At 41.6% G+C, this 21,406-nt stretch overlaps 1 protein-coding gene across 1 annotated transcript in view; it reads right to left on the reverse strand.

Annotated features, from left to right (window-relative positions):
* Positions 1-20,798, reverse strand: part of LOC137299478 (mucin-16-like) — a 57,880-nt gene extending 37,082 nt beyond the window's left edge. The window contains exons 1-17 of the mRNA XM_067968239.1: positions 20,633-20,798; positions 20,147-20,317; positions 19,674-19,844; positions 19,183-19,353; positions 18,701-18,871; positions 18,211-18,378; positions 17,752-17,910; positions 12,581-12,751; positions 12,091-12,261; positions 11,601-11,771; positions 11,109-11,282; positions 7,743-7,931; positions 6,590-6,733; positions 5,658-5,818; positions 5,501-5,568; positions 3,754-3,923; positions 3,229-3,255 (exon numbers count right to left, since the gene is read on the reverse strand). Of these exons, the coding sequence (XP_067824340.1) occupies positions 3,229-3,255; positions 3,754-3,923; positions 5,501-5,568; positions 5,658-5,818; positions 6,590-6,733; positions 7,743-7,931; positions 11,109-11,282; positions 11,601-11,771; positions 12,091-12,261; positions 12,581-12,751; positions 17,752-17,910; positions 18,211-18,378; positions 18,701-18,871; positions 19,183-19,353; positions 19,674-19,770 (2,212 nt within the window). The 5' untranslated portion in view covers positions 19,771-19,844; positions 20,147-20,317; positions 20,633-20,798. The remainder of the gene's footprint in view (positions 1-3,228; positions 3,256-3,753; positions 3,924-5,500; positions 5,569-5,657; positions 5,819-6,589; positions 6,734-7,742; positions 7,932-11,108; positions 11,283-11,600; positions 11,772-12,090; positions 12,262-12,580; positions 12,752-17,751; positions 17,911-18,210; positions 18,379-18,700; positions 18,872-19,182; positions 19,354-19,673; positions 19,845-20,146; positions 20,318-20,632) is intronic.
* Positions 20,799-21,406: the final 608 nt, after the last annotated feature.

Below are 21,406 nucleotides of genomic sequence, written 5' to 3' on the forward strand. Positions count from 1 at the left end.
AAACATGGACAAAAGAGCTGAATTCCAGAGGTGAGGTGAGAGTGACTGCCCTTGACATCAAGGCAGCATTTGACCGAGTGTGGCACCAAGGAGCCCTAGTAAAATTGAAGTCAATGGGAATCAGGGGAGAAGCTCGACACCATCCAAGATAAAGCATCCCGCTTGATTGGCACCCCATCCACCACCCTAAACATTCACTCCCTTCACCACCGGCACACAGTGGCTGCAGTGTGTACAATCCACAGGATGCACTGCAGCAACTCGCTAAGGCTTCTTCGATAGCACCTCCCAAACCCGCGACCTCTACCACCTAGAAGGACAAGAGCAGCAGGCACATGGGAACAACACCACCTGCACGTTCCCCTCCAAGTCACACACCATCCCGACTTGGAAATATATCGCCGTTCCTTCATTGTCGCTGGGTCAAAATCCTGGAACTCCCTTCCTAACAGCACTGTGGGAGAACCGTCACCACATGGACTGCAGCGGTTCAAGAAGGCGGCTCACCACCACCTTCTCAAGGGCAATTAGGGATGGGCAATAAATGCCGGCCTCGCCAGCGACGCCCACATCCCACGAACGAATAAATAAAAAAAGAACACCTTTCCTTTGGAGGCAAAATCAGCGAAAATGTGAGTGAATGCCTGTAAATTGATCATTAGCTCATCTGTTGGTTTTAGTTCTAGAGTTCCTCACTTAATGCATTCAATACAAGACAACTTTCTGATGTTTGCTGTGCCGAGTTATAACTTTAATTGGATACAAGTTAAACAGCATTGTGCTATTGGTTTATTTCCCTCACAGGAAATAAGATACTCTTGAATATGTTTTCCCTTTTGAGGCAGCGAATTTATTTGGAACAATCTGTATTGTTCTCATTGAAACAGAAGTTGCTGATTGTCAGGATATTCTTTTGAATGAAATTTTCTTTATTGTTAAGTAGATACAACCAACTTAATTGAAAGATGTGGCAGGGCAATCTCATACTGTTTATGTGCTGTAAATTGTAAACAATTTTACAACACCAAGTTATAGTCCAACAAATTTATTTTAAATTCCACAAGCTTTCGGAGGCTTCCTCCTTCGTCAGCTGACGAAGGAGGAAGCCTCCGAAAGCTTGTGGAATTTAAAATAAATTTGTTGGACTATAACTTGGTGTTGTAAAATTGTTTACAATTGTCAACCCCAGTCCATCACCGGCATCTCCACATCATATGTGCTGTAAAGCTGAGAGAACAAGGAATATCCAGGACCACTGAAGACCAAGCAATCATCAAAGCTGTTTCCTCCAGTAATCTGTCCTCCTAACTTAATATCCAGCTATATTTTGACCATCACCTCTTTTTTTGACTCTACTGCCTTGTTTGGCAGATTCTTCTAACCATTTATTACTCCTTGATGCTTTTCCTTTTCTCAATTTACTTCTCACTAATTTCCAATCATGTTGTCTGGTCCTACACTTTTGGTTTACTTTGAAGTACTTTTCTGGCTTTACCTTATCTACACCATTTCATATTTTATATACAAACAGGGGTTGTAAAGCTACTTCGTGGTGATTGGAGTAATAATTCATGGTAATTTTAATTAACTTGACATTTATTGGAAGGTACACGTCGGTTAATACACTAATCACATCTTCCCAGCAAGGAGATGCACTCATAGGGAACATAGGTTGTAGATAGCGCTACAAAATAATAAGATTATTACTTGGTTCCCTTTGGTGCAGTAATACTCACCATTCAGATCTCTCGTGTATGATATTTTTTTTATCCATGAGCACAAATTACCAGAAAGATAGATTGAGAGGTTTGAGCCTTGGGGAGATTGTGTGAAACTATTGCTGATATCTGAACACTACTTTGAAATTGAGGAGAGATTCCACTTGCAGCAGTATATCTAATATATTACCATTATGTTGTAACATACTACTTTGCTGCTTGAGGGTACAGTAGCTGTTGTCCATGCTTACATTTTGCCACCGGCAGCACTGGGCACAAGCTGATATGGTCTGCTTGTTGGTGGTGTTGACTAGTTTAGCCTTTAGATACAACCAGTCTGAGTGTCCACTGTCCGACCACTGAATGGATTCTGTGGTGGCATTTGATTTTTACTTCCTTTGTAGCCTCTAAGGCTCTTTGAGAGAAAATGTTCTTTTCTCATTTGAATATAAGCGTTATTATGCAAATCAATAAAATTGTTACTTTAGTTTATTTACTTACAAACAATGGTTCTGAAATGATGCCCTGGACTATTAGTGTACGACTGTACAGCACAGAAACAGGCCATTCAGCCCAACTGATCCACGTTGCTTATACTCCACATGAGCCTCCTCTCACTCCAATTACATCTTCCCACTCAGCCCCCATATCCTTCTATTCTCTTCTTCCTCAATAAATTCACCTGAAATTCCACTCTCTGATATTTTAGCAGACATTAAAACCCATTTATTTTGAAAGGGTTAATATCTCTGCTAAAATAGGAGAGAGAAGTTTCAGATGAGCATGTTAAACATTCGTACACTAATATTCCACTGTATCATCTCATGACCTATCTCCTCCTGCACCTGTCACTGACCAACTGGGGAATATGACCAGAAGGACAGTTGTGTTTGATAATTACTTTTCTGCACAAATTCATTTCATACATAACCCAGAAGTAGATTGCATTTTATTACATAGGGGATTTAACTAAGTAGATTTTTCGTATCTGATCAGTAAATTGAGATGTAGAATTTTCTGGATATCATTATTAGATGGTTCTTTTTTCAATAAAGAAAGGAATGACTTTGTATAATACTCACAGTTACAATGTAGTGATTGTAATAAATAAACAGGCACCTGAGTTAAAAAGTGTAGCCACTGGTTATACTGACTGGATGATCATTTATCCCACTCACCAGACCTTTCAGCAACTGGGATTGTTATTTCTGAGTTTTAAAAGTTTTTACAATGTGTTTTCAACCAATACATTTTACAAGTCCTGGACATCAGTCATATTTTAGCATCCAAATTAAATAATATGAGGAAAATTTATCCTGTGTACTAGTTGTAACAGAATCCTGAACAAATCTCTAAAGAATGTGCTTATGATTTCACTATGTCTAACTCACAGAGGAAATCTTCCCCATATGATCCTCGTCTCAGGTCAGGCTGTTGTAATTCAATGTTACCTTTGTAGCGTTATTAAAGGACAATATTAACTGAACAGAGAAATAATGATCGTACTTACTGGTTAAAGCAGCTGATTCATGGTAACCTGAAAAAATAAATATATTCAGAAAGGATGACTTAAGCCTTTAGAACTGAAATTATTACATGAATTTGATATAAATGATGTTACCAGAGTCAGATACATGAGTTGGATAAGATGTTTCACATTTTGTAAGTAATTGAATGTTTCAAAATGGTATAATTGGGGTCTCACCATCAACATCCTTACTAAAAATGAATGTTACAATAACCTGTGCTTTGTCCCTTTTATCTCATTGACTTAGGAATGAATAAATAAGAGCCAGCAGACCAGGGTTGAGTGAGCAAGAGCCAGCAGAGCAGATGAGAGTCAACAGATCAGGAGTGAATGAAAGGCAGCAGACCGGGAGTGACAGAGAACCAACAGACCAGGGGTAAGGGTAATCAGGGGACTAGGAAGGACAGAGCATCACTAGCGAGAGAGATGGTGGCCCACAAAATAAAGTTTTAACTAGTTACAGTGCAGGTAAAAATAAATCTTTATTTAATTAAAGTGAGCATATACCATCAATGAAGAGGCTGTTGCTGTCCAGTAAATATGTTCCTAAGGTGGTGATGTTTTTTGTGTTGTCTTGGAATTCATGGTAGAGTGGAACTTTATCAACTTGCTGGGCAGTAGCACTCTTTATGAAAGTACAGATTGCCTCAATTGTACTGTTACCGTCACTTGCAGGTCTGCCACATACAAATACCAGGTGGTTAATTAGTTTTAAAATCTTAAACATAATACTGAATAACTGAATAACTGTCAACATTAGAAAGGTATGTTTCTGTATAATTTGTTTGCAGAATAGATTTTTTAAATCAACTGAATAATCATTATTTCTTTAATGATGGTACATTACATGACATTTGAAAATACAGTGAGGATCTTGCACAGTTTTGTATATTTAGGTGGCTGTACACATTGATAAGGCTGAGGTTATTCATTGGCAGGAGGCTTACTACAGAACTCAATGCAGGTTAGTGGATGTGCTGCACTTGTCTTCCCTGACCTAGGTTCCTGAAGCAGAATTGTATTGAAGTTGCTTGATTAAATGAGTAACTCCTATGGAGCACAAGGACATGGATTTGATCTACTTTTCTGCTGTATTGCTGAAGATTGTTGGTTCAAACTCTACTCCAGAGACGTGAGCACATAATGTAGGCTGGCACACCAGTGCAGTACTGAGGGAGGTGCCGTCTTTCGGATTCAATGTTAAGCTAAGGCCCTGACTGATGACCTGGTCATTTAATTCAATGCTATTTTGTTTGTGGGACCTTGCTTGTGTAAATTGGCTGCCGCATTGCCTATATCACAACAGTCAATTTTTCTTTCTTTCTATCTTTCTTTCTTCTCCTCTTTAGAGGAACTGAGTGAAAAATTAAAAGGAATATCAACAACGGGTTGCTGAAGCCCTTCAGTAGAATGTCAGCATTGGTGGAGGCCTGGGGTCAAGTTACCTGACCACCTCTCACCCATGGTATTTGTGATCAACAGATTAAATGTTGCTGCACAGCAATATACAACAAGACTTCATTTCCAAAAGGGTGATCTTCACATGGTTCACCCATTGTGTTGGATTCACCATGATTCATGAGCCATGGGTGAGGATGGGTCACTCTGTTGGAAGTGTTCGCCATCATTGTCCAATCATCTAAGAGGACATTCCTGAACAGCAATAGTTCATTCAAAATCCTGTGTACCTGCTACATTAACCTCTGAGGCTCGAAGAACATATTCCTGCTATTTATAATCTCTGTTCTTTTTCGGTAATCTTGAATAAGATAATAATTAACATGTATATTAACATTGTTCTGTCAAATCCAATACCCTGAGATGGTCTCTGCCCTATTATTTTTGGCTGTTTGCAATCTAATAATGTAGGAGTTCATGTTGCATCCCCTGTTTACCTACAAGTACATTATTCAATTACTGAGGCAGTCATTCTCTAGGAGTAGGCACTACATGCCAAGATGTACGAAATATATCACAGTTATACACTTATGGTAATTTGGAGTAGCTTTTGCTCTGTGAGGCAGATAGCAGGATGAATTCTGTTAAGTTGCCGAAGTTTGGGTGTGTGGTGATTGCAACAATGCAGTTAGGGAATTACCTCATCAGATTTTGACAGCGGTTGAAGAATTTTCTTACACTCTTTGTGTAACTTGATTTTTTTTGCATAATATAATAAATACAGGTCATTTGAGCATCAATATAAGTTGTGCATTCATTTAACTTAGAACTTTCACAGTAATAATTCATTTCTTACCTGAAAGATACAGACCGACAATTCGAGAATGTTGAATTTACTTTGCTATTGTTGTACAGATTATTGAGCTGTAGGAAATTAAAATTTAACATTTTAATACAAGATGTATAATGAAATATAACATTTTCTTCCCTAATGACTTAGATAATATACTTACCTTGTCAAGAATGTTGCTTGATTCAGCCGTGTACAGTGGGGAACTGAGATTTTGTAGACTTGGTGTGAATGGCAGTGTGAGCACATTGAAGGTTACATTAAAATTTTTTGTCTGAGTTTCTTGAACTGGTTTGTCTGTTACAGGTACAATGGGGGGTTCCACTATAAAAGAAAGAGGTGCAAAGCAAGAAGAAAAATTTAAAAATTAAAATCCATAAAAATCAATCCAAAAAAGGATTAGGAACATAACAACATAAGAAATAGGAGCAGGAGTAGGCCATATGGCCCCTCGAGCCTGCTCCGCCATTCAATAAGATCATGGTTGATCTTCAACCTCAACTCCACTTTCCCGCCCGATCCCCATATCCCTTGATTCCCTTAGAGTGCAAAAATCTATCTATCTATATTACAGCTTATCAGGAGAGATCTTTCTGGGTGTGCGCCCAGGCGCACTGGATATCAGAAATTGGACAAGTCAGAGCACACGCCCATAGAGGAACCCGCCCCATTTTCTTTCCTATGCAGCCATGAGCTGCAATCGTCTGATTTGCCAATATTCACAGTATCCAGGTGATGGAGTACACCTGGGTGGAGACCCACGGAAAGCTCCCTGTTAATTCCATTTAAGATTTAATCAGATTCCACCCACAGCCCGCTAACCCAAAGCTAATGCAGCCCAGCCTTCAAAATGCACCGGGCCTCCTGTCGGGTCTATCGGGCGGCATTCTGCTCAGGGGAAATACCTACCCCCATCTCTCTATACTTCAAAACCTCATGGATATTTCAAATCAAAAATAAAAGTAAATCATTTCAAATGATGGCACAAAAATATACTTTTCAGACAAAAAGCTCAAGATAATTGAAAGAATCTCTACATAAATATACCATACTTAATACTCTTATTCATGATCTCTCAGTTGTTCCTGTCTGTACCTGTCATCATGCTGGTTGTTTGTGTTGTGGATGCTTCACTGGAGATCACAAGCACTGCTGAGGTTGTTTCAGGTACAGTTGTGGAGGTTTGAATAGATGTGGAAGGTGTTTCTGTTGCTGATGGTGTCAGACTAGATGATGATTCTGTTGAACATTCAAACTGTTACACCAGTGCTCATGCATCAGACGGTCATCCTTTTTTGTTAAATATCAGTTCCATTGTAAAGTTTCAGAGACCCATCAAGCTGATAACCCAGTTAAACTGCTAGAAGGACATAAACTGGTCCTTGTGGAGCAGCTTGTCTACTTCAGTGACTCCCTTCTTAAAGCTGTTCCCTTCCCATGTGAAGAATTGTAGTTGTTGCAGGCAAATCTTTCAGGATTCAGGAAATATGTTCATTGAACTCCTGGGATGTGAGCAGGCAGGTCTCAAAAGAAATAGAGTCGGAAGGGGAATATGTTTCTCTTCATAGTGCTCTCAGTGATCAGGCTATTGGGCCCAATAGGTTTGTGTATATACTAATGGGCTGAGAATTTTAATGCTACAATTATAACTAGGTAAGTTTGTATCTGTCCATAAACAGGTTTCTTATATTTAAGTCCTGAGCAAAGACCATGCCCTTTGATTTGGAGTAACTGAGTCTGTCGTCTGAGAGCTGGCTGAAATCTTTAGTAGTTTATAAAATACCAGAGAGGGAAGTAGTGAGGTTGGTCATATAAAGCAGAAAGTTATGCACTGCATGGGTTAATTCTCATGGACATTGCTATGGGTTATAAAGCTAGGGGAGCAAGGGAGACAAAGAGCATTCCTGCCCAGACTCTCATTGGAAGAGGAATGCAGTTGAAGTGTAACTATTAGTTCTTATTACAGATGAGTGCAGAAAAGTAACACATTTAGAAACATCATCCGAACACACTGACAAAGGTTACCCTTTTGAGAACGAAAAATGTAAATTTCCACTTCTTCCAGTCAAATGCTTTCTCTACCAGGGCAGGTACAATTGTGTTGTTTTACTGAAGCACTAAGTTGAATAATCATTTGGTATTGTGTGTCTCAAGGTGTCCTGATATGAAACCGATATAGTTTCAGGAATTACCCGTGGCTACTGAGAAATGTGCTGGTTTTTGTTCTAATACTGCCAGTTGATTTTACCTGTTGTTGCTGGTCTTGCTGATGTCTGTGCTGTGGATGTTTCCCCAGAGGTCCTTGCACTTGTAAACACTGTTGTTCTTGCTGACCCAACGTTAGCACTGGAGGTTTGTGTTATTGTGAGAGATGTTGCTGTTTCTGCTGTAGTGGAAAATATTTCTGCTGCTGCTGGTACAGAAGTAGCTGATGTAGCTATTTAAACAAAAAAAAAATTCAGCCTTGATCGTGATGGCAGTGCATCAGAAATACAATTTGCGATATTGTTTTATACTAACAAAAATATTGTAGGGTAGAAATTCAGTGATATGCACACCCAGGTGGGAACGGTGTGAAGTGGGGCATTCACCTGATGTAATGTGCATTGCCATTTCTGCCTGAACTTCTGTATTCTACTCTCATTGCTCATCTCATATGTTCAGTGAGCTCCTGCTCACACAGTAAGCTACTTCTGAAAACTCACACACAGGAAGGGGGTATTTGCGTTGCTGCCGCAACTATTTAAAGACTACCAGAGCCATTTTGTAGGGAAGTCACGTTTTCAGCCAACAAATAGCGTCTGCGTATAATTGACGAAGCGCAACAGGAATCAAATTCTCCACTTTGCAGATGATGAAGTGGAGGTCCTGCTGCATTAGATGGGTGTGGGACGGCTGCCCTGTTTGGCACTCCAGGACACCCCCCCACCAGAGGAGAACAGGATAGCTTGCCAATGAAGAGATTGCAGACAAGGTCAGTGCTGTGTACACTTGACCTGGGACCAAATGTGGAAGATGATAGACCTTAAGAAAAATACCAAGGTAAAGCTACCAACAGTACCATATGCCAGTTAGATGGCTCAAGTATATGTATCACAAAGAGTTACCTGTCAACATTTACTGCTGTCCCATGTTACAGCAGGTCAAATCTTCAAGCTGCAATGTACAACTGGAACTCTTATTACACTGACATCTTGACACAAGCCATAGCCCAGAAACTATGCTCCTTTATGGGGTAAAATTCAATGTTGGCACAGCAGGGGGATTTAATGTTAGGAGCAGAATCCGGTTCTGCCAGACTTTTACCCATGCAATTCCCACACAGCAGACCTGGGGTGAGGGTGGATGTTTCTCTGCACAGCCCTTCATATCCTAACCTCAGCTTGGACTGTATATGGGGGTTCCTGGGCCCTCCGGAAATCCGGCTAGATATGCTGCCGTAAGGCCCATCGGCAGAAAGCAGGCATAGGTGCTGCTCTGAGCTGCAAGAAGGCGCTACCTAAAACAGATAAAATGGTATTTGACTTGGTTGCTCCTGTAGAACCATTACTGATGCAGGCACCTGCCGCTATTACAGTAATGACCTTGCCCTTGGTGGCAGGGAGGCAAAAGCGGCAGGCAGAAGTTCTGCATCATCACACGTTCCGTGGGGGAATTTCTGCTTTCATGTTTTAATACAAATAAGCTGCACAGTGTAAGTTCATTGACTCACACACATCATGTCATGCAGTGGCAATTCTGTGTCACAGTGTGTGCTCTTCAAGCTTCCAACATCTCAATATTCAATCTCTGTTAGCAGGAAAAGTTGTTTAAAAAAGGTGGGAGTAAATATAGGCAGGGTAAGGACCCCAATTTTCTGCCCATTGACAGCTTTTGAGATGGCCACAGTTGACAATATTGGCAGCAACAGCACAGATGGATTGGGGACGCTGAAGCCCAAGCTCAGATCGAGCACCATCCTGCTATTGTTACATGTTCTGACTGTCCTCATTCGCTTTTACATAGGCACAAGCACAACACCATGACATGCAGTATATTGCCATGTAAGCACAGTTTAAAGCATTGTCTTGCAGCTAGCATTTTAAGGTATGGTCCTTATCTATTTATTCATGCTTGCCACAGCATCCATTCAACAGTCGAGTGCAATAGAATCAAGCAGTACAACACTGTATTGCTTGTATTACTCCACTTGTCACAAGTGCATCTGTAAGGACTACCAAATGGAGGTGGCAGTGGAGGAGCTGGAACCTACTGAAAGAGGCCATTCAGCCCATCGTGCCAGTGAAAAAGCTATCCAATTAATCCCACTCCCATGCTCTTTCCCCATGGCCCTGCAAATTTTTCCTTTCAATTACATTTCCAGTTCCTTTTTGAAAGTTACTATTGGATCTGCTTGCACCATCCTTTCAGGCAGTGCATTCCAGATCATAACAACTCGCTGCGTAAAAGAAATTCTCCTCAGCTCCCCACTAGTTCTTCTGCCAATTATCTTAAATCTGTGTCTTCTGGTTACCAACCCTCCTGCCAGTAGAAACAGTTTATCCTTATTTACTCTATCAACACTGTTCATAATTTTGAACACCTCAATTAAATCTCCCCTTAACCTTCTCTGCTCTAAGGAGAAAAATCCCAGCTTCTCTACTCTCTCCACATAACTGAAGTCCCGCATCCCTGGTATTCTGGTAAATCTCCTCTGCACCCTCTCCAAGGCCTTGACATCCTTCCTAAAGTGTGGTGCCTGGAAGTGATCATAATACTCTAGCTGAGGGCTAACCAGTGATTTATACACGATTAGCATAATTTCCTTGCTTTTGTACTCCATGGGGGTGATTTTAAACCCCAAGAACGGGTGGGCAGGAGGCGGGTGGGAGTTGAAAACAGTTATTTTTTGGGTTGCGACCACAACCCAGCTTTATTTCCGGGTTTAACATCGGCGTGGAAAAGTACAGGCTTCCCACTGGGAATGCCAAGTCCAAAGATTTTGCGGTTGCGACCCGAAAAAACTACTGTTTTCAACTCCCACCTGCCCCCAACCCACCCGTTCTTGGGGTTTAAAATTACCCCCAATGCCTCTATTTATAAAGCCAAGGACCCTGTATGCTTTTTCACAGCCGTATCAATTTATCCTGCCACCTTCAAAGATGTAGAGAGCCATAATACAGGACTTCACAGACCTAATTGCTGCTGTTGGGTATGCTTCTACATAGATCAGTGGTCACAGTGTCTAGCTGTAGAAGCATGGCTGGAGTAGGCATGGATGTGGCTGCTTTCTCTCAAGGAGACAACCCATTCAGTCTACCTGTGAAAGTGACAATAGATGCTCCAGAAAACAGGCAAGACCAGTCAGGCACCACAGTAAGAGATGTCGCTGAAGCAACTGAAGGACCATCTCAGAGCCACCACAAGAAAGCAACCTTAATTCCCATGGAAAGATTAGAAAATGAAGCGCTCACTATCAATGCGCTCATTCAAATCAACTAAGCATGCATAATGAAACTCTTAAGCAAAATGTTTGGGAGCTGTATCAGCTGGCGGAAAATAGGAGCCAAGAAAGGACACACTCCATATTTCAAGTGAAATTAAACTGCTAATGAAAGTGTGCTAGAATATTCACCACGTGTTATTGAAGTGACTGGTGCTATTGAGATAGTCGTTGATTCAGTTGTCGATGCTTGAGTAGAGCTCTCCGAATTTGTTGGTATTGTTGTACCTGTTGAGGTGGGAGCCAATGTAGAGGTCGGTGCTGCAGTGGAGGTCTGTGTACTTGCAGTCGATGTTTCTGTTGATGCTGTGAAAGAAGTTGATGATGTTATTGAGGCAAATATAAAACTTAGAACAACTTACTATTAATTATGCATTAAAGACAAATTGCTCTGTATTTTTAACACCTACATATAATGCGAATTACGCAGTAATATAACATATTCATGTTGCAACAGCAGCAGAGTGTTAAGTGACAATTGCATGTGATTCTCTGCTGCATTATTGTAGCTGACAACACACAACAATAATATTTTGTTATTATTTCTTAGATATGTTTCCAAACTTGCATTGATTGAAAGGAATCAGAATTAAACTGCTGATAAAAGTGTGCTGGTATACTCACCGCTTGTAGAAGTGAGTGGTGTTGTTGAGATTGCTGCTGATTCAATTGTCAGTGTTTGAGAGGAGCTCTCTCTAGTTGTTGGTACTGTTGCATTTGTTGAGGCTGGAGCTGATACAGAGGTCGGTGCTGCGGTGGAGGTTTGTGAACTTGCAGTTGATTCTTCTGCTGTTGCTGCGAAAGTAGTTGATGTCATTATTGAGGCAAACATAAAACTTGGAACAACATACTATGAATTATGCATTAAAGACAAATTGCTCTGTATTTATAATACCGAGATAGCAAGTAAATTACGGAGTAATATAGCATATCCATGTTGCAACAGCAGCAAAGTGTCAAGTGACAAATATATAAGATTCTCCGCTGCATTATTGTAGCTGACAACATACCACAACAATATTTTGTTATTATTTCTCAAATATGTTTCTAAACTTGCATTGGATTGAAAGGAATCAGAATGAAACTGCTGATAAAGGTGTACTGGTATACTCACCACTTGTTGAAGTGAGTGGTGTGGTTGAGATTGCTGTTGATTCAGTTGTCACTGTTTGAGAAGTGATCTCTGTCGTTGTCGGTACTGTTGTACTTGTTGAGGCGGGAGCTGATGTGGAGGTTGATGCTACAGTGGGGGTCTGTGTACTTGCAGACGTTGCTTCTATTGTTGCTGCGAAAGTAGTTGATGTCATTATTGAGGCAAACATAAAACTTGGAATAACATACTACAAATTTTGCATTAAAGACAAATTACTATCTATTTTTAACACCCAGATATAATGCAAATTATTTGGTATTATAACATATCCATGTTGCAACAGCAGCAAAGTGTCAGGTGACAAATGCACAAGATTCTCCGCTGCATTATTTTAGCTGACAACACACCAGAACAATATTTTGTTATTATTTCTCAAATATGTTTCTAAACTTGCATTCGATTGAATGGTTTTTGAATGAAACTGCTGATAAAGGTATACTAGTAAACTCACCACTTGTTGTTGAAGAGACTGGTGTTGTTGAGATTGTTGTTAATTCTGTTGTCGTTGCTTGAGTAGAGCTGCCTGTAGTTGATGGTATTGTACTTGTTGAGGCGAGAGCTGATGTAGAGGTCGGTGCTGCAGTGGAGGCCTGTGTAATTGCAGTCGATGCTTCTGTTGTTGCTGTGAAAGTATCTGATGTCATTATTGAGGCAAACATAAAACTTGGAACAACGTACTATGAATTATGCAATAAAGACAAACTGCTCTGTATTTTAATACCTAGATACAATATAAATTACTCAGTAATATAACAAATTCATGTTGCAACATCAGCAGAGATTCAAGTGACAATTGCATGTGATTCTCCACAGCACAATTGTAGCTGACAATATACCGCAATAATATTTTGTTATCATTTCTCATGTATATTTCTAAACTTGCATTAGATTGAAAGGAATCAGAATTAAACGGCTGATAAAAGTGTACTATTATAGAATCATAGAACCATAGAATGTTATGGCACAGAAGGAGGCAATTCGGCCCACCGTGTCTGTGCCGTCCGAAAAAGAGCTATCCAGCTTCATCCCACTTTCCAGCTCTTGGTCCGTAGCCATGCAGGTTCTGGCACTTCAAGTGCACATCCAAGTACCTTTTAAATGAGTTGAGGGTTTCTGCCTCTACCACCCTTTCAGGCAGTCAGTTCCAGACCCCCCACCACCCTCAGGATGAAAAAATTCTCCTCAGCTCCCCTCTAATCCTTCTACCAATTACTTTAAATCTATGCCCTCTGGTTACTGACCCCTCTGCTAAGGGAAATAGGTCCTCCCTATCCACTCTATCTAGTCCCATCATAATTTTATATACCTCAATTAAATCTCCCCTCAGCCTCCTTTGTTCCAAAGAAAACAACCCCAGCCTATCCAATCTTTTCTCATAGCTAAAATTCTACAGCCCTGGCAACATCCTTTTAACTCTTCACTGTACCCTCTCTAGTGCAATCACATCTTCCCTGTAATGTGATGACCAGAACTGTATGCAGTACTCAAGCCTAACCAATGTTTCATACAGTTCTAGCATAACCTCCCTGCTCTTATATTCTATGCCTCGGCTAATAAAGATGATGTGGAGATGCCGGTGATGGACTGGGGTGGACAAATGTAAGGAATCTTACAACACCACGTTATAGTCCAACAGTTTGTTGGACTATAACCTGGTGTTGTAAGATTCCTTACATTCGTCTAATAAAGGAAAGTATCCCGTATGCCTTTTTAACCACCTTATCTACCTGTCCTGCTACCTTCAGGGATCTGTGGACATGCACTCCAAGGTCCTTTTGTTCCTCTACACCTCTCAGTATCCTTCCATTTACTGTGTACTCCCTTGCCTTGTTTGCCCTCTCCGAATGCATTACCTCACACTTCTCTGAATTGAATTCCATTTGCCACTTTTCTGCCCAGCTGACCAGTCCATTGATATCTTTCTGCAGTCTACAGCTTTCCTCCTCACCATCAACCATGTGGCCAACTTTTGTATCATCTGCAAACTTCTTGATCAAGACCCCACATTCAAGTCAAAATTATTAATATATACCACAAAAAGCATGGGACCTAGTACTGAGCCTTACGGAACCCCACTGGAAACAGCCTTCCAGTCGCAAAAACCCCCGTCAACTTTTGCTTCCTGCCACTGAGCCAATTTTGGATCCAACTTGCCACTCTCCCTTGGATCCCATCGGCTTTCACTTTTTTGACCAGTCTGCCACGTGGGACCTTGTCAAAAGCCTTGCTAAAATCCATGTACACTACATCAAACACGTTACCCTCAACCCTCCTTGTTACCTCCTCAAAAAATTCTATCAAGTTAATCAGACACGACCTTCCTTTAACAAATCCATGCTGACTGTCCTTGATTAACCCGTGCCTTTCTAAATGACAATTTATGCTGTCCCTCAGAATTGATTCCAATAATTTGCCCACGGCCGAGGTTAGACTGACTAGCCTATAATTACTCGGTCTATCTCTTTCTCCCATTTTAAACAATGGTACAATGTTAGCAGTCCTCCAATCATCTGGCACAACGCCTGTAGCCAGAGAGGATTGGAAAATGATGGTCAGAGCCTCCGCTATTTCCTCCCTTGCTTCTTTTAACAGCTTGGGATAATTTTCATTCGGACCTGGTGACTTTCAAAAATGCTAAACCCCTTAATACTTCCTCTCCCACTATGTTTATCCCATTTAATATTTCTCTCCCCTCATCCTCCTTAACTACAATCTCTGCATTGTCCCCCTCTTTTGTGAAGTCAGATGCAAAGTATTCCTTAAAAACCATACCCACATCTTCCACCTCCACATATTTAGACACCTTTTTGGTATCTAATAGGCCCTACTGTGTCCTTAGTTATCCTCTTTGCTGTTTATGTACTTATAAAATATTTTTTGGGCTTTCCTTACTTTTACTTGCCAGTATTTTTTCATGCCCTCTCTTTGCTTTCCTAATTTCCTTTTTAATTTCACCCCTACACTTTCTATACTCCTCTAGGCTTTCTGCAGCATTGAGCTCTCGGTGTCTGACACAAGCTTCCCTTTTTTGCCTAATCTTACCCTGTATGCTCCTTGTCATCCAGAGGAGGGCTCTAGATTTGGCAATCCTACCCATTTTCTTTGTGGGAACATGTTTATTCTGAACCCCTTGAATCTCCCCCTGGAATGCCTCCCACTGCTCTGACACTGATTTACCTTCAAGTGGCTGTTTCCAGTCCACTTTTGCGAAATCACTTCCCAGCCTAGTAAAACTGGCCTTTCCCTAATTTAGAATTTTTACTCCTGTTCTATCTTTGTCCTTTTCCATAACTATGCTCAATCGAACTGAATTATGGGGCGACATTTTAGCACCCGCTATCGGGTGCGTTCCTCCCGGGGGGGCTCCGAAAATCAGAGAATCCCGGAGCGGGACCGGAGCCCGCCCTGAACCCGCGCACTTCCGGGTTCCCCGCTGACGCGCCGGCGTGCGCGCGCAGCCCCCGTTGGTGAGAATCCCGCAGGCAATTAAAGCCAGCGGGATGCCACTTGAACCTATTTATTTAGGTATTTCAGGTCATTAACTGACCTGATTAAGGGATTATGTGAGGAGGGGTGGGATTTTAGAGCAAACTGGGACTGTTTCCCACACTGGGGGAAACACTCCCAGTTCAAATGGACGTGTTGCAGCGTCAGCCTGTGGCAGCTGCAAAGGTCCATTTGACAGGTCGGGGGGGGGGGAGACCCTCACCCATTGCAGGAGGCCACTCTGTCACTTGGGACAAAGTTTGGCCTCCACCACCCTCCTCCTGACAGTCAAAGTCACCGACCTGCACACTTACCCCGGGGTCCGGAGACATGTACCTACCTTGCGGACCCCCTCAGATGTACATCTTGCGGATGGGGGCCGCCGTAGCTGCAGTCATGACCTCCTCGGAGGGCGAACAGCATCACCAGCCGATCCAGCCTCGCCATCCACGCCGTCCACCTCTGACACGTGGAGCTCCACAACAGAGTGCTGTGACACATCCACCTGTACAGCAGGAGGGAGGGCTACCACAGAGAGAGATGCGTCGCAGAGGGCACTACCCTCGCCACAGGGTCCACAGACCGAGGCTCAGCCTCCTGGACCTCTCTGAGCAGCAGTGCACACGGAGGCTCAGAGTCACTCGACATGTAGTCGTGGACATCTGCAGCCTCTTTCATGCCAAGCTGCTCCTGCCTGGCCCGAGCACCATCTTCTTACCTGTCGCTGTCAAAGTCACCACTGCCCTCAACAACTTCTCCTCCGCATCCTTCCAGGGTGCAACCGGGGACATCGCCGATGTCTCTCAGTCGTCTGCGCGAAAGAGCCCTGCAAATACACCTACACCCACTCTGCAGTGACACAATGGGTGGCATCAGTTGTGGGTCCTCATCGTGATCCTCAGGAGAGGGCATTATTGCACAAACCAGACAGGATTCGCGAAGACATGGCAGTAGTGGTGCCAATATAATATGTAATGTGAGTTGTTCAGAAATTCAATATAAGTAACACCCATGACAAACCCTCAAACACCCTTGAGCATCCCCTTCATGCTCACAACACGTTTGCCTTATGCTGCCTACTGCACATATGTGATGTATGCCCTGTGGATGCAGCACAGGTAGTGGCAGGTTGAGTCAGGCTGGCCGTGAAAGAGATGCACGAGAGGGTGAGTATGAGATAGAGCCATGAGATTGTATGAGGATTGGGTTGAGTGGTAGTGGCGGGATGAGTACTGGTGAGGTGAGTAGGTGCAGGTAAGATGAGGATGAGGTTTGAGTGGGTATGAGGGGTGATGTGACAGAGTAGTGTTGGCAGTGCTGAAGGAGATGTGGGGTGGGGGCGGTGATGTGGCAGACGGAGTGTAGGGGAAAGACTACGTGCACTCACTTTGGCTGACCTACTGAGGTCATTGGAGCGCCTCCTGCACTGTATGCAGGTGGGCGATATGTTGGTTGCACTGGTGACCTCCTCTGCCACCTCAAGCCAGGCCTTCCTGGTGGCAGAGGCAGGCCGCTTCCTCCCGCACCTCCTCCTCACCCCATGTATTGATACCTGGAGTGAGGCATCATTAAACTGGGAGCAGCCTTCCCCCTGGGCTGCTCCATGCTGTAATTTTTGCTATTTGTTGCAGCATCTGTCAGTGGAGGACTGCCCCTTTAAATAGAGCTCCTCCAGCTGACAGATCTTTCTGCGCATGCGCAGCCCACCCGACGTGCAGATCAGCAGTGGGGAACCCGGAGGACAAGGTAAGTGGATCCAATTAGTGGATTGGATGCTACAATCGCGCGGGAAGCTGACTAATTTCACCGGGCGCGTTACCCACCGCCCGATAGCCCCCCCGCCGGGAACCCGCAGCCCTGCTAACATCGGGCCCATGATCACTACCACCAAAATGCTCTCCCTCTGATACTCCTTCCACCTGCCCAGATTCATTCCCTAAAACTAAATCCAGAACTGTCCCATCTCTTGTTCAGCTTGCAACGTACTGGCTTAAAAAGTTCTCCTGAATGCAATTTAAGAATTCTGTGCCATCTATACCTTTTGCACTGATTGTTTCCCAGTTAATATAAGGGTAGTTGAAATACCCTACTATTACTGCCCTATTGTTTTTGCACTTCTCAGAAATTTATACTGACCACCGGTTGAAGTGAGTGGTGTTGTTGAGATTGTTGTTGATTCAATTGTCGATGTTTCAGAAGTTGTTGGTACTATTGTACTTGTTGAGGCGGGAGCTGATGCAGAGATCGGTGCTGCAGTGGAGGTCTGTGTACTTGTAGTCGATGTTTCTGTTGTTGCTGTGAAAGTAACTGACGTCATTATTGAGGCAAACATAAAACTTGGAAAAACATCCTATGAATTCTGCATACCAGACATATTGCTTTGTATTTTTAGGACCTAGCAAAAATGGAAATTACTCAGTAATATAACATATCCATGTTGCAGCAACAGCAAAGTATCAAATGACAATTGCTCCGCTACATCATTGTAGCTGACAACATACCACAACAATATTTTGTTATTATTTCTCAAATATGTTTCTAAACTTGCATTAGATTAAGGTATTCGAATGAAACTGCTGATAACGGTATACTCACCACTTGTTGAAGAGACTGGCGTTGTTGAGATTGTTGTTAATTTAGTTGTCGTTGCTTGAGGAGACATGTCTGTAGTTGATGGTATTGTACTTGTTGAGGCGGGAGCTGACGTAGTGGTCGGTGCTGCAGTGGAGGTCTGTGTACTTGCAGTCGATGTTTCTGTTGATGCTGCGATAGTAGTTGACGTGATTATTGAGGCAAACATAAAATTTGGAACAACATACGATGAATTTTGCATTAAAGACAAATTGCTCTGTGTTTTAATACCTATATATAATGCAAATTACTCAGTAATATAGCACATCCATGTTGCAAGAGCAGCAGAGTGTCAAGTGACAATTGCAAGTGATTCTCTGCAGCACAATTGGTGCTGACAACATACCCCAACAATATTTTGTTATTATGTCTCAACTTATGTATGTTTCTCAACTTGCATTGATTAAAATTAATCAGAATTAAACTGCTGATAAAAGTGTACTGGTACACTCACCACTTGTTGAAGTGATTGGTGTTGTTGAAATTGCTGTTGATTCAATTGCCGATGTTTCAGAGGTGCTCTCTGTAGTTGTTGGTGCTGTCGTACTTGTTGAGGCGGGAGCTAATATAGAGGTCAGTGCTGCAATGGAGGTCTGTGTACTTGTATTCGATGCTTCTGTTGATGCTGTGATAGTAGTTGATGTCGTTATTGAGGGAAACTTAAAACAACATGCTACAAATTTTGCATTAAAGACAAATTGCTACGTATTTTTAATATCTTGATATAATGCAAATTATTCAGTAATATAACATATCCACGTTGCAACAGCAGTAACGTGTCAATTGACAAATGCATAAAACTGTCCGCTACATTATTTCAGCTAAGAACAGACCACAACAATATTTTGTCATTACTTCACAAATATGTTTCTAACCTTGCATTAGATTGAAATGTATTTAAATGAAACTGCTGATAAAGTTTACTAGTATACTCACTTATTGTTGTTGAAGAGAGTGGTGTTGTTGAGATTGTTGTTAATCCAGTTGTCGTTGCTTGAGAAGAGCTGTCTGCAGATGATGGTATTGTACTTGTTGAGCCGGGAGCTGAAGTAGAGGTCGGTGCTGCAATGGAAGTCTGTGTACTTGGAGTCGATGCTTTTATTGATGCTGCGATAGTAGTTGATGTGATTATTGAGGCAAACTTAAAACTTGGAACAATATACTACGAATTTTGCATTCAAGACAAATTGCAATGTATTTTTTTACATCGAGATAGAAAGCAAATTACTCAGTAATATAACACATCCATGTTGCAACAGCAGCAAAGTGTCAAGTGACAAATGCACAAGATTCTCTGCAGCATTATTGTAGCTGACAACACACCACAGCAATATTTTGTTATTATTTCTCAAATATGTTTCTAACCTTGCATTAGATTGAAAGGAATTCGAAAGAAACTGCTGATAAAAATATAGTAGTATACCAACCACTTGTTGTTGAAGAGATTGTTGTTGTTTCGATTCTTGATAATTCAGTTGTCGTTGCTTGAGTAGAGCTGCCTGTAGTTGTTGGTATTGTACTCATTGAGATGGCAGTTAATGTTGAGGATGGTTCTGCAGTGGTGGTCTGTGTATTTGCAGTCAATGCTTCTGTTGTTGCTGTGGGTGCAATTGATGTCGTTATTTAGGCAAACATAAAACGTGGAAGAACTCACTTCAAATAGTGCATTGAAGACAAATTGCTATGTATTTTTAACACCTAAATATAATGCAAATTATTCAGCAATATAACATTAAAGATTCAAAGGCAGCAAAGTAGAAGGTGAGAATTGCACATGATTGCAGCTGATAACACACCACAACAATATCTTGTTATTATTTCTCAAATATGTTTCTAACCTGATATGAGATTGAAAGGGATTCAAATGGAACTGCTGATAAAGGTTTCCTAGTATACTCACCGCTTGTTGTTGATGAGTCTGGCGTTGTTGAGATTGTTGTTAATTCAGTTGTCGTTGCTTGAGTAGAGCTGTCTGTAGTTGATGGTATTGTACTTGTTGAGGCAAGAGCTGATGAAGACGTTGGTGCTGCAGCGGAGGTCTGTGTATTTGCAGTCGATACTTCTGTTGTTGCTGCGAAAGCAGTTGATGTCATGATGGAGGCAAACATAAAACTTGGAACAAATACTACAAATGATGCATTAAAGATGAATTGCTCTGTATTTTTAATACCGACATAGAATGCAAATTACTGTTTAATATAACATTCATGTTGCAACAGCAGAAGAGTGTTAAGTGACAATTGCATGTGCTTCTCCACAGCACAATTGTAGCTGACAACATACCACAATAATACTTTGTTATTATTTTTTAAGTACGTTTCTAAACTTGCATTGATTGAACGGAATCAGAATTTAAATGCTGATAAAAGTGTGCTGGTATACTCACCATTTGTTGAAGTGAGTGGTGTTGTTGAGATTGCTGTTGATTCAAATGTCAATGTTTGAGAAGTGCTCTCTGTAGTTGTAGCGACTGTTGCACTTGTTGAGGCTGGAGCTGATATCGAGGTCGGTGCTGCAGCGGAGGTCTGTGTACTTGCAGTGGATGCTTCTGTTGTTGCTGTGAAAGTAACTGATCTCAGTATTGTGGCAAACATCAAACTTGAAAAAACATACCATGAATTATGCATGAGAGACAAATTGCAATATATTTTTAACCTCCAGATAGAATGCAAATTATTCAGCAATATAACATATCCATGTTGCAACAACAGCAAAATGTCAAGTGGCAAAGTCATAAGATTCTCTGCTGAATTATTGTAGCTGACAACACACGACAATAATATTTTGTTATTATTGCTCAAGTATGTTTCTAAACTTGCATTAGATTAAACAGAATCTGAATTAAACTGCTGATAAAAGTGTGCTGGTATACTCACCACTTGTAGAAATGAGTGGTGTGGTTGATATTGCTGTTGATTCAATTGTCAATGTTTGTGAGGTGCTATCTGCAGTTGTCGGTACTGTTGTACTTGTTGAGGCGGGAGCTGATATAGAGGTCGGTGCTGCGGTGGAGGTCTGTGTACTTGCAGTGGATGCTTCTGTTGTTGCTGTGAAAGTAACTGATCTCATTATTCTGGCAAACATAAAACTTGAAAAAACATACTATAAATTATGCAGAGACAAATTGCTTTGTATTTTTAACCTCCAGATATAATGCAAA

This window comes from Heptranchias perlo, chromosome 29 (assembly GCF_035084215.1).
Source record: "Heptranchias perlo isolate sHepPer1 chromosome 29, sHepPer1.hap1, whole genome shotgun sequence".
Lineage (NCBI taxonomy): Eukaryota > Metazoa > Chordata > Chondrichthyes > Hexanchiformes > Hexanchidae > Heptranchias > Heptranchias perlo.